At 31.0% G+C, this 15,390-nt stretch overlaps 1 protein-coding gene across 1 annotated transcript in view; it reads left to right on the top strand.

Moving 5' to 3' along the window:
• LOC134722513 (putative ankyrin repeat protein RF_0381) overlaps positions 1-15,173 on the top strand; it is a 21,795-nt gene extending 6,622 nt beyond the window's left edge. Inside the window, exons 2-5 of the mRNA XM_063586133.1 lie at positions 2,438-2,542; positions 9,356-9,460; positions 14,184-14,288; positions 15,132-15,173. Of these exons, the coding sequence (XP_063442203.1) occupies positions 2,438-2,542; positions 9,356-9,460; positions 14,184-14,288; positions 15,132-15,173 (357 nt within the window). The remainder of the gene's footprint in view (positions 1-2,437; positions 2,543-9,355; positions 9,461-14,183; positions 14,289-15,131) is intronic.
• The last annotated feature ends 217 nt before the right edge of the window (positions 15,174-15,390 follow it).

Raw genomic sequence — 15,390 nt, 5'->3', positions numbered from 1 at the left:
TTAAGTATTACTATTATAGCTATACGTCGTTCAAAGAAGTATTAGTATGATATAGTATTCTGACAAAATAGCATAGTAAGGCGAATAAATAGTACGAAAAGATGGCTCGAAATTATATCAAGATATCTTTGAAGAATATGTGTTTATCGTGGTAAGATAGTAATATAACAGAATAGTATGAAAAAGGTGATTTATGTTATATTGAGAGGATATCAAATCCAAAATTAAAGATTTTATCACTATGAAAATAAATTCAAACTTTACACTTTTGTTTTTAATGATTGTCATATACTCTGTATATTTTGGGGGGAAATTTTGATTTTTCCTTCCAGAGTTGTGGACCTTTTTCAGATGAATTATATTTATTAAACTTGATGGGTAAGAAAACTAAAGGACAGTTGTAATAAATCAGTAAAATGAATTATACTACAAATACTCTAATTAGCATTGCCTGGGAACAGTAACCCCTTCCCCAAATAAAATACAAACCTAATATCCCCTACTATACTTTAGTAGCTGTATATATTTAATTGCACAAGAAGTGCACAATGCTCTTTCCGAGTGTAAATTATCAAAAGAGAGCATTAGGATAAAATATCAGTGTATACTACACCCCAGAGGAATTAGTTTCCATAATGTATTTTATCCTTTATTCACATCCGTACTGTTTGCAAACATGAACTCAAAAGTTTCATAAAGACAATTAACGAATACGATTAGGACATTTTATTTAATGAAAGTAACAAAAAAAATGAATAAATCTTTCTTGTGTCGAAAAAGAGTTACGTAGACAAATAATGATCATATTTCAACGAACAATATTACATGATATGCAATCAAGAGGAAAGATTGTATTATTAAAAGCAGAGCATTCCTTAAACCCGACATCAAAGCATGTTTCAGAAAACAGCCGCATGTATTTCATCACATCATAATATCAATGACATTCACATGTTTCCTACAATCAAACACTATTTTTGAGTAAAATTGTAAAACATGTATTTAAGATCGGCCCCTGTTCGAAACAATGTCTTCTGGTAGTCATAATTTAGCATATTGCCGACAAACGCTCACCCTGTCAGCTAAGCCGAACAAAACAATGTAAATTAAGGTTAGTCTTTACCTTACTCAACACGAACGTTTAAATATTAGAGCTACATGTTATAAGTGTAGGGTAATGAACTGTATTTTAAATGAATCTTACTTTAATATTTTACATTGAACCCTTCGATCAACTAAGTGATCATCGATATGTAATAGTTTGCGCTGGTAACCAATCACCCTACATTCGATACAATACAATTAATGCATGGCTATCGTGTAACAGTATGATAGAAATACCTTTACTTTGCTTTAGTTTGCTTTCATACGTTAAAATCGAAATCGAAATACAAGTAATTTTTTGTCGTTATTTCAAAGTTCTTTGACAAATTCCGAAAAATAGTGATTCATAAAACGTTTAGAAGTTGAATTATATTTTTTACACCCACGAAGCGTAGCCAGATCGTTCACTATATGATTGCATTGTTTGACTACCATTTCATGTTCTTTCACGATCTTTATTTCTAGGGATACGGAATGACAGTCGAGATTTTGTTCTCTTTTGACCTCTGAATAGTTTGATGTCTATTTTGTTTAAAATGTTTATACGAAAGCGTCAACCTAGTGACACAAGTTTTATTGTGATATTACAAAATGGATTAATACCATTATTGTCTGATGCATATAAAAGAAACAAAGAAAACAAATTGATGTGACAGGGAAGCCATAACCTTTGTAAAAATATATATCTTCTCCTCAGTCTGATTATAGGTTCTTTTATACCGTATTTACACAAAATCATGTTGCTAATTAGAAAGGTTATATGGACATCAAACAAGTGTTCGGATTATATTATTGGTTATGTAGAATACCAATGTAAATGTAAAAACTCCTTCATTCTGTTTTGATCAGTGATTCATGTGATATATATTTATAACCAAAACAGTTACAGCTTATCACACAAGATTTGATGTAAATTTGAGAAAACATTATTTCTAAAATATTCAGGTTGTACAGTTTGGGTAAACAATAACAGTGTTTTGAAAATTCCGGAGATTACGAAAAGAATTTACAATGATTGCACGTCGTTCTCTTCATTTGTACAGATTGATAATATAATTATATTTGAAATAGAATCGTGGCGCTGCTGTTTATTTTTTTTTATCATAAAAGAGATAAAACTCCGGGAATAATTATATCCTTTGGGATTTTTTTCGATTCGTAAAGGATTTGATATGGACATTCTGTTTTGTCATATTGGCTGTTCAATGACATAAAATGTTGCAAACATCTAGTTAAACCAACATAGACACACATCCTCTTGTACTCAGATAATTGATGATTAGAACAAGAAACAGTATTATTGAGAAATATAAAACTTTAATCATCATTACAGGAAGGGGAAACAGTATTACATTTGGCAGCTCAGAGCGGAAACTTTGAGTTTACAAAATGGCTGATAGAAGAAAAAGGAATGGATCCCATGGTTAAAACAGCAAAGGTAACATTTTTGCATTATGTTTGTGTTAAGTTTTAGATTACTGCACTCTCAAGGTTAGGAGCATTTTTCGTTAATGTATTCAAATCTAAAAGGACTTAAAATGGTGAACACAAGAAAACTAAATTACTTCATTATATGAATCAAACAACCAATCAATAAACTAATGGACATTCAGTTAGGCACGTGTAGAACATGTGCAATTAGATACAGTGTATATCGATGACGGAGCGATGTTAAAAGTTTAAATGTTAAAATTGAGCCGTTTTGTAAGCATTTTACATGAGTCTACAATCGTTCTGACAGCAATACCGTTTAAATCAAAACAGAAGATCGGTACTTCCGATTTCAAATGTAAATCACATTGATATGTTCTCGGCATAGATAATCTGATCTCTATCTTTTGCCAATGGACGCTAAAAATATACTTAAAAAAAAATTCATCGACATTTACAACACATCTATGGTTTCTATGAGTTATTTCGATTCTTATAGACTAAACACGATCATTAGAAAACTGAAGCGAGGTATGATTGGTCGTGTGTGTGGTTCTATATTACCCGCTGATAGATAAATAACTCAAAGTATCCTTTCTGAGATGCCAATTGTAATACTGTTTCCCCGTCCTGTAATGATGATTAAAGTGCTTTATTTCTCAATAATACTGTTTCTTGTACTAATCATCCCTTATCTGAGACTTTTTTCATTCACGTTAACTTATCATACAATCTGCATGTAAAGTATTTAAAACATGTATAAGATTCAAAACAATCCTTGAGTTTTACCAAACTTGGATATAAGCTTCTTACAATCAAAAGATAGCATCCAGAGGAACATTTTAAATAATTGTTACCCTAAATTTGTTGAGCCTCCGACTAACCGCAAAACAAGACTAGACACTAGGTTCCCTTACAATTGTTTTATCTCTCAATCACTTGCAACGCAAAGAACTTTAACTTATCAATTTCAGCCAATGAATTTGAAAAATAACCAAGAAACATACATGACATCTACATGCAAAGATTCCAACATCGCCGATTTTTCAGTCAACATTTCTATTTTCTGCATTTGGAATGTATTTTTTTTTCACAGTTCAATAGACAGGACATGTTTCATAAGAGTTTCGAAATAACGATTTTATTACTGTTTTTCCTGTTATATTAAGACTTTTAGGAGCGATAATTGTAATTTATGGCTGCATAATGTTAACCAAGTATTACATGCATATTAAGGACTATTGTAAAGTTAATGGTTCAAATTGTTGTTTATGTAACGTCAAGTGACAATCTATACATGTTATTTTAGCCAGCAAGTATTCGGTGTGAATCCTATATATCGTGTTCTTGTCAGAAAATAACCACACACCAACTGTTAAAATCTATGGCCTTTGTCTGTCTTAAGGTTACAGTAGGAAAGTATATGGAAGGTCAAACAAATGCCTATCATAACTAAGGAGCGCAGTTTTTACTAATGAAAACATAAGCAATGCGTCAATCTATCGCCATTTATAAATCTTCAAAATTTCGATTGCTCTTAAGTAACTTTTTAGATAGCCACAAATTTTTCGTTTATCTCATTGTTTATATCGAGACGTAGTATGTGATGTTTCGACAACGAATAATGGAAACAAGATCTATACTTACAACCTTGAAACGATAGATAAAAGTACCTGGAATCTGATGTTAAGTAGTTGTCGTTTGTTGGTATGGTTCATAAGTGTTTCTCGTTTCTTGTTTTTTTTATATAGATTATACCATTTGGTTTTCTCCTTTGAATTGTTCTATCAAAGTAATTATTGGGCCCTTTATAGTATGCTGTTCGGTGTGAGCTATGGCTCCGTGTTGATGGCATTAATTTGACCTATGATGGGTTAATTTATAAATTGTGACTTTGATGGAAAGTTGTCTGTTCTGCTATCATATCTCATTTTCGTATATTTATGCACATGTTTATGTATCATCACCTTTCGAGTTCACAAACATATATGATAACAAGAGTGCACACGCTGGAATGTCTCGCCTTCTTTACTAATCATTGATATAATGTTGATACAATGTAGTCTTAAATATAAAGCTTTATTACAACTGTCACATAATCTTAACATTAACCAAGAAAATAAAAAAAATAACCAATGAACCATGAAAATGAGGTCAAGGTCAGATGAACCATGCCAGGCAGGTATGTACAGCTACTAATTCTTCCATACAACAAATATAGTTGACCTGTTGCTTAAAGTTTAAGAAAAACAGACCAAAACCCAACATTTTAACACAGAGCACTAAGTCGAGGTCAAGTGAAGACTTTACGGGCATGAAGACTTTGCAAGGTACGAACATACCAAAACACAGTTATCCTATTTCTTATAATAAGAGAGCATTTAACATTACAAAAAATCTTAACTTTTTTTTTAAAGTAGTCACTGAACCATGAAAATGAGGTCAAGGACATTGGACATGTGACTGACGGAAACGTCGTAACATGAGGCATCCATATACAAAGTATAAAAAAAAGTCCATGTCTTCCATCTTCTAAAATATAAAACTTTTAAGAAGTTAGTTAACGCTGCCGCCGTCGATGAAGCAGGATTACTAACCCTATGTCGAGCTTCCAGGTTCGACATAAATTGGTTGTTGTAAAATTTTGTTTGTTTCCTTTCTAGTTTTGTTCAAATCTCTTTAAAACAGAGTAATCCACGAGCGAGAGTTTACATTAGTCTAATTATAGAAATATAAAGGACAATGGGCATGTCATGTTTGTATTTTGCCTTAAATTTTACATGACTTTTGTGTGTTATATCTTTATTTGTGCTTAATTTTTCATGTGTGCTGAAATATTTAGTTATGCTTCAGTGTTTGCATGTTATTCAATATGCTTGCGCTGTTTTGTATGCATTTGAAATAATTTGATGTTTATATAACTTATCTGCATGTTCTGTGTTTTAATATAATCTATGTAATCTTATATTTGTATTGTTATATGTGAACCAAATCAAAGTCAAACTTTCGTATTCTTATTGGTATTCGTATGGGTTATTGCACTGTTCGTATCACAAAGATGGAATATAAAGGACAATGGCTTATTGCACTGTTCGTACCCCCAAGATGGAATAAATAGGACTATGAATTATTATCACAAACGCTGGTTAATATATAACAATACGTAACCAATACCTCTAAGACTAATTGTTCTCTCAAAGCATACATGTATAGGTATATGACCCAACTCGTCCAAAGAAAACTAATAGCCAGACGTTTAATTCCTCGTTAAAGTGAAGCAACGTTCTAATGTAAACGTAGGAATTTGCGATAGAAAGTTCTATTTAAATATATATGAAACCATTATTTACAAGTTGCCATCCATTTCTGAACACAACTTCTTGAGTTTTATTAGTGTTAACTTCTAAGTTCCATGTTCTACATTATTTTGATAGTTTGTCAAGTAAATGTTGAAAAAGTATCAAATAGATTAAAAAGTCCATTTAGGTTCACTATATCTTCATTATTTGGAACAGTTATATTATCAAAAATATCATTAATAAAAAAAGATGAATGATAACGGAGATAGAGGTTTTCACCCTATTTTACTCCTATCCAATTATCAGACGTCAGATAGAAGTCCACTAGATCTTACTCAGAGACGCACAGACGCGAAAACCAAAAAGATTGTCGATTGTCGATTGGTTTCTCTTCGTCTTTGGACCACGTGTATTTTCAATAGATACATGATTGTAAAATATATATTTGTATACAAACATAACTTTTATGAACAAAACACAAAAACATGTGAAAAAATATGTTGTTTTTTTTGTTATGAAATGTGTGAAATACAATGTTGGTTCTTAATTCTTATGTCCCTAACATTAACAGTCTCAGAATGATCTGCTACCAAAGGGAAAACACACAATATTTATTAAAAAAACCAGACATCTTATATCACAAGGTAAACTTTTGGATTTGGTAAATTCATTTAGTCAACTGTTAAAACAAAAGCCACACATTAACAGCTTACATTTGTACAAGGTCTTACGCGTGAGTTTACTGGAACTGAACCTATTACTCCGGTTTATGTTATGCCCATCAAATTTTGACGGAACGTATTATGGTATAAAAATGTCAGTCCATTCGTCCATCCGTCTGTCCGTCGTAAACATGGCATACCGTATATTGAGAAAACATTGCTTGATTAACATCAAACTTCATCGTTATTTGTTATGATAGTCTAACGGTCTGTATAGCTTTTGATGAATTAAGAATTTTCCTACCAGAGTTGTGGACTATTTTCGAATAAGAAGGAAGAGTCAATTTTTCACATTCTATATATATTCACCTCGAACTTATTAACTTCTACATAAACAAAAAAATAAACTTTTCATATTCTTTTTAAGTATTACTATTATAGCTATACGTCGTTCAAAGAAGTATAAGTATGATATAGTATTCTGACAAAATAGCATAGTAAGGCGAATAAATAGTACGAAAAGATGGCTCGAAATTATATCAAGATATCTTTGAAGAATATGTGTTTATCGTGGTAAGATAGTAATATAACAGAATAGTATGAAAAAGGTGATTTATGTTATATTGAGAGGATATCAAATCCAAAATTAAAGATTTTATCACTATGAAAATAAATTCAAACTTTACACTTTTGTTTTTAATGATTGTCATATACTCTGTATATTTTGGGGGGAAATTTTGATTTTTCCTTCCAGAGTTGTGGACCTTTTTCAGATGAATTATATTTATTAAACTTGATGGGTAAGAAAACTAAAGGACAGTTGTAATAAATCAGTAAAATGAATTATACTACAAATACTCTAATTAGTATTGCCTGGGAACAGTAACCCCTTCCCCAAATAAAATACAAACCTAATATCCCCTACTATACTTTAGTAGCTGTATATATTTAATTGCACAAGAAGTGCACAATGCTCTTTCCGAGTGTAAATTATCAAAAGAGAGCATTAGGATAAAATATCAGTGTATACTACACCCCAGAGGAATTAGTTTCCATAATGTATTTTATCCTTTATTCACATCCGTACTGTTTGCAAACATGAACTCAAAAGTTTCATAAAGACAATTAACGAATACGATTAGGACATTTTATTTAATGAAAGTAACAAAAAAAATGAATAAATCTTTCTTGTGTCGAAAAAGAGTTACGTAGACAAATAATGATCATATTTCAACGAACAATATTACATGATATGCAATCAAGAGGAAAGATTGTATTATTAAAAGCAGAGCATTCCTTAAACCCGACATCAAAGCATGTTTCAGAAAACAGCCGCATGTATTTCATCACATCATAATATCACTGACATTCACATGTTTCCTACAATCAAACACTATTTTTGAGTAAAATTGTAAAACATGTATTTAAGATCGGCCCCTGTTCGAAACAATGTCTTCTGGTAGTCATAATTTAGCATATTGCCGACAAACGCTCACCCTGTCAGCTAAGCCGAACAAAACAATGTAAATTAAGGTTAGTCTTTACCTTACTCAACACGAACGTTTAAATATTAGAGCTACATGTTATAAGTGTAGGGTAATGAACTGTATTTTAAATGAATCTTACTTTAATATTTTACATTGAACCCTTCGATCAACTAAGTGATCATCGATATGTAATAGTTTGCGCTGGTAACCAATCACCCTACATTCGATACAATACAATTAATGCATGGCTATCGTGTAACAGTATGATAGAAATACCTTTACTTTGCTTTAGTTTGCTTTCATACGTTAAAATCGAAATCGAAATACAAGTAATTTTTTGTCGTTATTTCAAAGTTCTTTGACAAATTCCGAAAAATAGTGATTCATAAAACGTTTAGAAGTTGAATTATATTTTTTACACCCACGAAGCGTAGCCAGATCGTTCACTATATGATTGCATTGTTTGACTACCATTTCATGTTCTTTCACGATCTTTATTTCTAGGGATACGGAATGACAGTCGAGATTTTGTTCTCTTTTGACCTCTGAATAGTTTGATGTCTATTTTGTTTAAAATGTTTATACGAAAGCGTCAACCTAGTGACACAAGTTTTATTGTGATATTACAAAATGGATTAATACCATTATTGTCTGATGCATATAAAAGAAACAAAGAAAACAAATTGATGTGACAGGGAAGCCATAACCTTTGTAAAAATATATATCTTCTCCTCAGTCTGATTATAGGTTCTTTTATACCGTATTTACACAAAATCATGTTGCTAATTAGAAAGGTTATATGGACATCAAACAAGTGTTCGGATTATATTATTGGTTATGTAGAATACCAATGTAAATGTAAAAACTCCTTCATTCTGTTTTGATCAGTGATTCATGTGATATATATTTATAACCAAAACAGTTACAGCTTATCACACAAGATTTGATGTAAATTTGAGAAAACATTATTTCTAAAATATTCAGGTTGTACAGTTTGGGTAAACAATAACAGTGTTTTGAAAATTCCGGAGATTACGAAAAGAATTTACAATGATTGCACGTCGTTCTCTTCATTTGTACAGATTGATAATATAATTATATTTGAAATAGAATCGTGGCGCTGCTGTTTATTTTTTTTTATCATAAAAGAGATAAAACTCCGGGAATAATTATATCCTTTGGGATTTTTTTCGATTCGTAAAGGATTTGATATGGACATTCTGTTTTGTCATATTGGCTGTTCAATGACATAAAATGTTGCAAACATCTAGTTAAACCAACATAGACACACATCCTCTTGTACTCAGATAATTGATGATTAGAACAAGAAACAGTATTATTGAGAAATATAAAACTTTAATCATCATTACAGGAAGGGGAAACAGTATTACATTTGGCAGCTCAGAGCGGAAACTTTGAGTTTACAAAATGGCTGATAGAAGAAAAAGGAATGGATCCCATGGTTAAAACAGCAAAGGTAACATTTTTGCATTATGTTTGTGTTAAGTTTTAGATTACTGCACTCTCAAGGTTAGGAGCATTTTTCGTTAATGTATTCAAATCTAAAAGGACTTAAAATGGTGAACACAAGAAAACTAAATTACTTCATTATATGAATCAAACAACCAATCAATAAACTAATGGACATTCAGTTAGGCACGTGTAGAACATGTGCAATTAGATACAGTGTATATCGATGACGGAGCGATGTTAAAAGTTTAAATGTTAAAATTGAGCCGTTTTGTAAGCATTTTACATGAGTCTACAATCGTTCTGACAGCAATACCGTTTAAATCAAAACAGAACATCGGTACTTCCGATTTCAAATGTAAATCACATTGATATGTTCTCGGCATAGATAATCTGATCTCTATCTTTTGCCAATGGACGCTAAAAATATACTTAAAAAAAAATTCATCGACATTTACAACACATCTATGGTTTCTATGAGTTATTTCGATTCTTATAGACTAAACACGATCATTAGAAAACTGAAGCGAGGTATGATTGGTCGTGTGTGTGGTTCTATATTACCCGCTGATAGATAAATAACTCAAAGTATCCTTTCTGAGATGCCAATTGTAATACTGTTTCCCCGTCCTGTAATGATGATTAAAGTGCTTTATTTCTCAATAATACTGTTTCTTGTACTAATCATCCCTTATCTGAGACTTTTTTCATTCACGTTAACTTATCATACAATCTGCATGTAAAGTATTTAAAACATGTATAAGATTCAAAACAATCCTTGAGTTTTACCAAACTTGGATATAAGCTTCTTACAATCAAAAGATAGCATCCAGAGGAACATTTTAAATAATTGTTACCCTAAATTTGTTGAGCCTCCGACTAACCGCAAAACAAGACTAGACACTAGGTTCCCTTACAATTGTTTTATCTCTCAATCACTTGCAACGCAAAGAACTTTAACTTATCAATTTCAGCCAATGAATTTGAAAAATAACCAAGAAACATACATGACATCTACATGCAAAGATTCCAACATCGCCGATTTTTCAGTCAACATTTCTATTTTCTGCATTTGGAATGTATTTTTTTTTCACAGTTCAATAGACAGGACATGTTTCATAAGAGTTTCGAAATAACGATTTTATTACTGTTTTTCCTGTTATATTAAGACTTTTAGGAGCGATAATTGTAATTTATGGCTGCATAATGTTAACCAAGTATTACATGCATATTAAGGACTATTGTAAAGTTAATGGTTCAAATTGTTGTTTATGTAACGTCAAGTGACAATCTATACATGTTATTTTAGCCAGCAAGTATTCGGTGTGAATCCTATATATCGTGTTCTTGTCAGAAAATAACCACACACCAACTGTTAAAATCTATGGCCTTTGTCTGTCTTAAGGTTACAGTAGGAAAGTATATGGAAGGTCAAACAAATGCCTATCATAACTAAGGAGCGCAGTTTTTACTAATGAAAACATAAGCAATGCGTCAATCTATCGCCATTTATAAATCTTCAAAATTTCGATTGCTCTTAAGTAACTTTTTAGATAGCCACAAATTTTTCGTTTATCTCATTGTTTATATCGAGACGTAGTATGTGATGTTTCGACAACGAATAATGGAAACAAGATCTATACTTACAACCTTGAAACGATAGACAAAAGTACCTGGAATCTGATGTTAAGTAGTTGTCGTTTGTTGGTATGGTTCATAAATGTTTTTTTTTTTTATATAGATTATACCATTTGGTTTTCTCTTTTCAATTGTTCTATCAAAGTAATTTTTGGGCCCTTTATAGTATGCTGTTCGGTGTGAGCTATGGCTCCGTGTTGATGGCATTAATTTGACCTATGATGGGTTAATTTATAAATTGTGACTTTGATGGAAAGTTGTCTGTTCTGCTATCATATCTCATTTTCGTATATTTATGCACATGTTTATGTATCATCACCTTTCGAGTTCACAAACATATATGATAACAAGAGTGCACACGCTGGAATGTCTCGCCTTCTTTACTAATCATTGATATAATGTTGATACAATGTAGTCTTAAATATAAAGCTTTATTACAACTGTCACATAATCTTAACATTAACCAAGAAAATAAAAAAAATTAACCAATGAACCATGAAAATGAGGTCAAGGTCAGATGAACCATGCCAGGCAGGTATGTACAGCTACTAATTCTTCCATACAACAAATATAGTTGACCTGTTGCTTAAAGTTTAAGAAAAACAGACCAAAACCCAAAATTTTAACACAGAGCACTAAGTTGAGGTCAAGTAAAGACTTTCTGATGGGCATGAAGACCTTGCAAGGTACGAACATACCAAAACACAGTTATCCTATTTCTTATAATAAGAGAGCATTTAACATTACAAAAAATTTTAACTTTTTTTTAAAGTAGTCACTGAACCATGAAAATGAGGTCAAGGACATTGGACATGTGACTGACGGAAACTTCGTAACATGAGGCATCCATATACAAAGTATAAAAAAGTCCATGTCTTCCATCTTATAAAATATATATTAGTTAACGCTGCCGCCGCCGATGAAGCAGGATTACTAACCCTATGTCGAGCTTCCAGGTTCGACATAAATTGGTTGTTGTAAAATTTTGTTTGTTTCCTTTCTAGTTTTGTTTAAATCTCTTTAAAACAGAGTAATCCACGAGCGAGAGTTTACATTAGTCTATTTATAGAAATATAAAGGACTATGGGCATGTTTGTATTTTGCCTTAAATTTTACATGACTTTTGTGTGTTATATCTTTATTTGTGCTTAATTTTTAATGTGTACTGAAATATTTAGTTATGCTTCAGTTTTTGCATGTGAAGATGTGTATTTAGTGATGCTTTGCATGTTATTCAATATGCTTGCGCTGTTTTGTATGCATTTGAAATAATTTGATGTTTATATAACTTATCTGCATGTTCTGTGTTTTAATATAATCTATGTTATCTTATATTTGTATTGTTATATGTGAACCAAATCAAAATAAAACTTTCGTATTATTATTGGTATTCGTATGGGTTATTGCACTGTTCGTATCACAAAGATAGAATATAAAGGACTATGGCTTATTGCACTGTTCGTGCCCCCAAGATGGAACATAAAGGACTATGAATTATTATCACAAAAGCTGGTTTATATATAACAATACGTAACCAATACCTCTAAGACTAATTTTTCTCTCAAAACATACATGTATAGGTATACCCAACTCGTCCAACGAAAACAAATAGCAACACGTTTAATTCCTCGTTAAAGTGTAGCAACGTTCCAAGGTAAACGTAGGTATTTACGATTTAAAGTTCTATTTAAATATGTATGAAATAAATATTTACAAGTTGCCATCCATTTCTGAACACAACTTCTTTAGTTTTATTAGTGTTTACTTCTATGTTCCATGTTCTACATTATTTTGATAGTTTGTCAAGTAAATGTTGAAAAAGTATCAAATAGATAAAAAGTCCATTTAGGTTCACTATATATTCATTATTTGGAACAGTTATATTATAAAAAATATCATTAATAAAAAAGATCAATGATAACGGAGATAGAGGTTTACGCCCTATTTTACTCCTAGCCAATTATCAGACGTCAGATATAAGTCCACTAGATCTTACTCAGAGACGCACAGACGCGAAAACCAAACAGATTGTCGATTGTCGATTGGTTTCTCGTCGTTTTTGGACCACGTGTATTTTTGATATATACATGATTGTAAAATATTTATTTCTATACAAATATAATTTTTTATGAACAAAACACAAAAACATGTGTGAACAAATATGTTGGATGTTTTTGTTATGAAATGTGTGAAATAAGATGTTGGTTCTTAATTATTATGTCCCTAACATTATTAGTCTCAGAATGATCTGGTACAAAAGGGAAAAACACAATATTCATTAAAAAACTGACATCTTATATCACAAGGACTCAAATAAAAAAGTAAACTTTTGGATTTGGTAAATTCATTTGGTCAACAGTTAAAACAAAGGCCACACATTAACAGCTTAAATTTTGTACAAGGTCGTACGCGTGAGTTTTCTGGAACTGAACTTATTACACCGGTTTTTTTATGCCCATCAAATTTCGACGGAACGTATTATGGTACATGTATAAAAATGACTGCCCATCCGTCCATCCGTCTGTCCGTCGCAAACACGTCATACCGTATATTGAGAAACATTGCTTGATTAACATCAAACTTCACCGTTATTTGTTATTATAGTCTAACGGTCAGTTTAGGTTTTGATGAAATTAGATTTTTCCTTCCTCAACACGCACGTTTAAATATTAGAACTACATGTTATAAGTGTAGGGTAATGAACTGCATTTTAAATGAATCTTACTTTAATATTTTAGGAGTTTTGTAAAATTTTATATCTTCTCCTCAGTCTGATCATAGGTTCTTTTATACCGTATTTACACAAAATCATGTTGCTAATTAGAAAGGTTATATGGACATCAAACAAGTGTTCGGATTATATTATTGGTTATGTAGAATACCAATGTAAATATAAAAACTCCTTCATTCTGTTTTAACCAGTGATTCATGTAATATATATTTATAACCAAAACAGCTTATCACACAAGATTTGATGTAAATTTGAGAAAACATTATTTATAAAAAAAATCAAAATTAGAGAACTTGCCTGTATTCTGATTTTGACTTAAATAATTCAAAGGCTTACATGAGTGTTGTTTTATTGTATGTAGGGTGGATACACATCATTGCACCTGGCTGCTAATTTCGGACATTTCAAGGTCGTGAAATGGCTAATTGAAGAAGCTGGGATGGATCCTTTGGATACATCATTACGGGTAATATTGAATGTTTTATTCTTTAATATGTTAAATAGAGAATATTCAAAGACACACTACAATTAACCGTCAACCATTACAGAAACACAGCGAACAATTTCACACATTTTTTTTTGTTCACAGTATTTACAGACTTTCGAAGATTAACGGTTTGACAAATTGCATATACGATGGTCTAATTTTAAAGATATCATGATATCTTCTAAAAAGAAAAGGTGTTACTATCCAAATATGATTTTATTATTTTGTTTTTAGTTTGCTGTCCCATTAGAAGTTTATGCATACATACTTTTTAATATTAAAGGATGCAAAGGACGTTCCCTTCACCGTTGTTTACAGAGATTTTACTTTTAACATAATATGAACGTACAATAACAAACCTTTACCAAGGATTTAGATAATGCATCGACAAAACTCATTTTAGAAGCCTTATGCATATTCAATTAAGAAAAATACAAGTCTAATATGTTTGCATAAACCATTGATTAGTATATACTTATAACTAATTGTAATTAAAGAAATCATTTAAATAAAAAGCAAAAGTTGCAATTTGTATTTAAAAGAGTTTGTTTTTTAAGTTAATAAAAGTTAAAATAAATGGTGCTAACTTAAGTTGATAACCCATTCAATCTATATCTGATTTATATTATCTGTCTTTGACATATTATGCCTTTATACTCATAGAAATGTTTATCTCTATAACAATTGCTATCCTTGTATCGTTATGAGTGACAATTTTTAATTTCAAATATATGGCGATATTAAAAGAATAGTACTGTAAAAGTAAATTCATATAAAGGCCACTATTAAAATATTTCTTAAATATGTTCTATCTTTTGACAGGTGAACTTGACAGACAATATAAAGGTCATCTCACTGTTCTGAGGAGAGACCTTTTGATTTTGTTCTGATCTCCATTTTTTTCTTTCGCCACTTTTATTTCTGAAGTGTTGATTTACTTTTATCCATAAGGATTTATTTTCCCAATTTTTGGATGTTTCCGATGGGATTAGGTATTTCTTTTAAATGAAAAATTTGAATCTTACAGGAGTAATTTTATAATGGAAAGTTCTGCTGTGGAAAACATCCCATACAATTTTTA

Source organism: Mytilus trossulus, chromosome 6 (assembly GCF_036588685.1).
Source record: "Mytilus trossulus isolate FHL-02 chromosome 6, PNRI_Mtr1.1.1.hap1, whole genome shotgun sequence".
Taxonomy (NCBI): Eukaryota; Metazoa; Mollusca; class Bivalvia; order Mytilida; family Mytilidae; genus Mytilus; species Mytilus trossulus.
The sequence above is the reverse complement of the archived record's forward strand: the minus strand, read 5'-3'. Positions and strand labels throughout refer to the sequence as shown.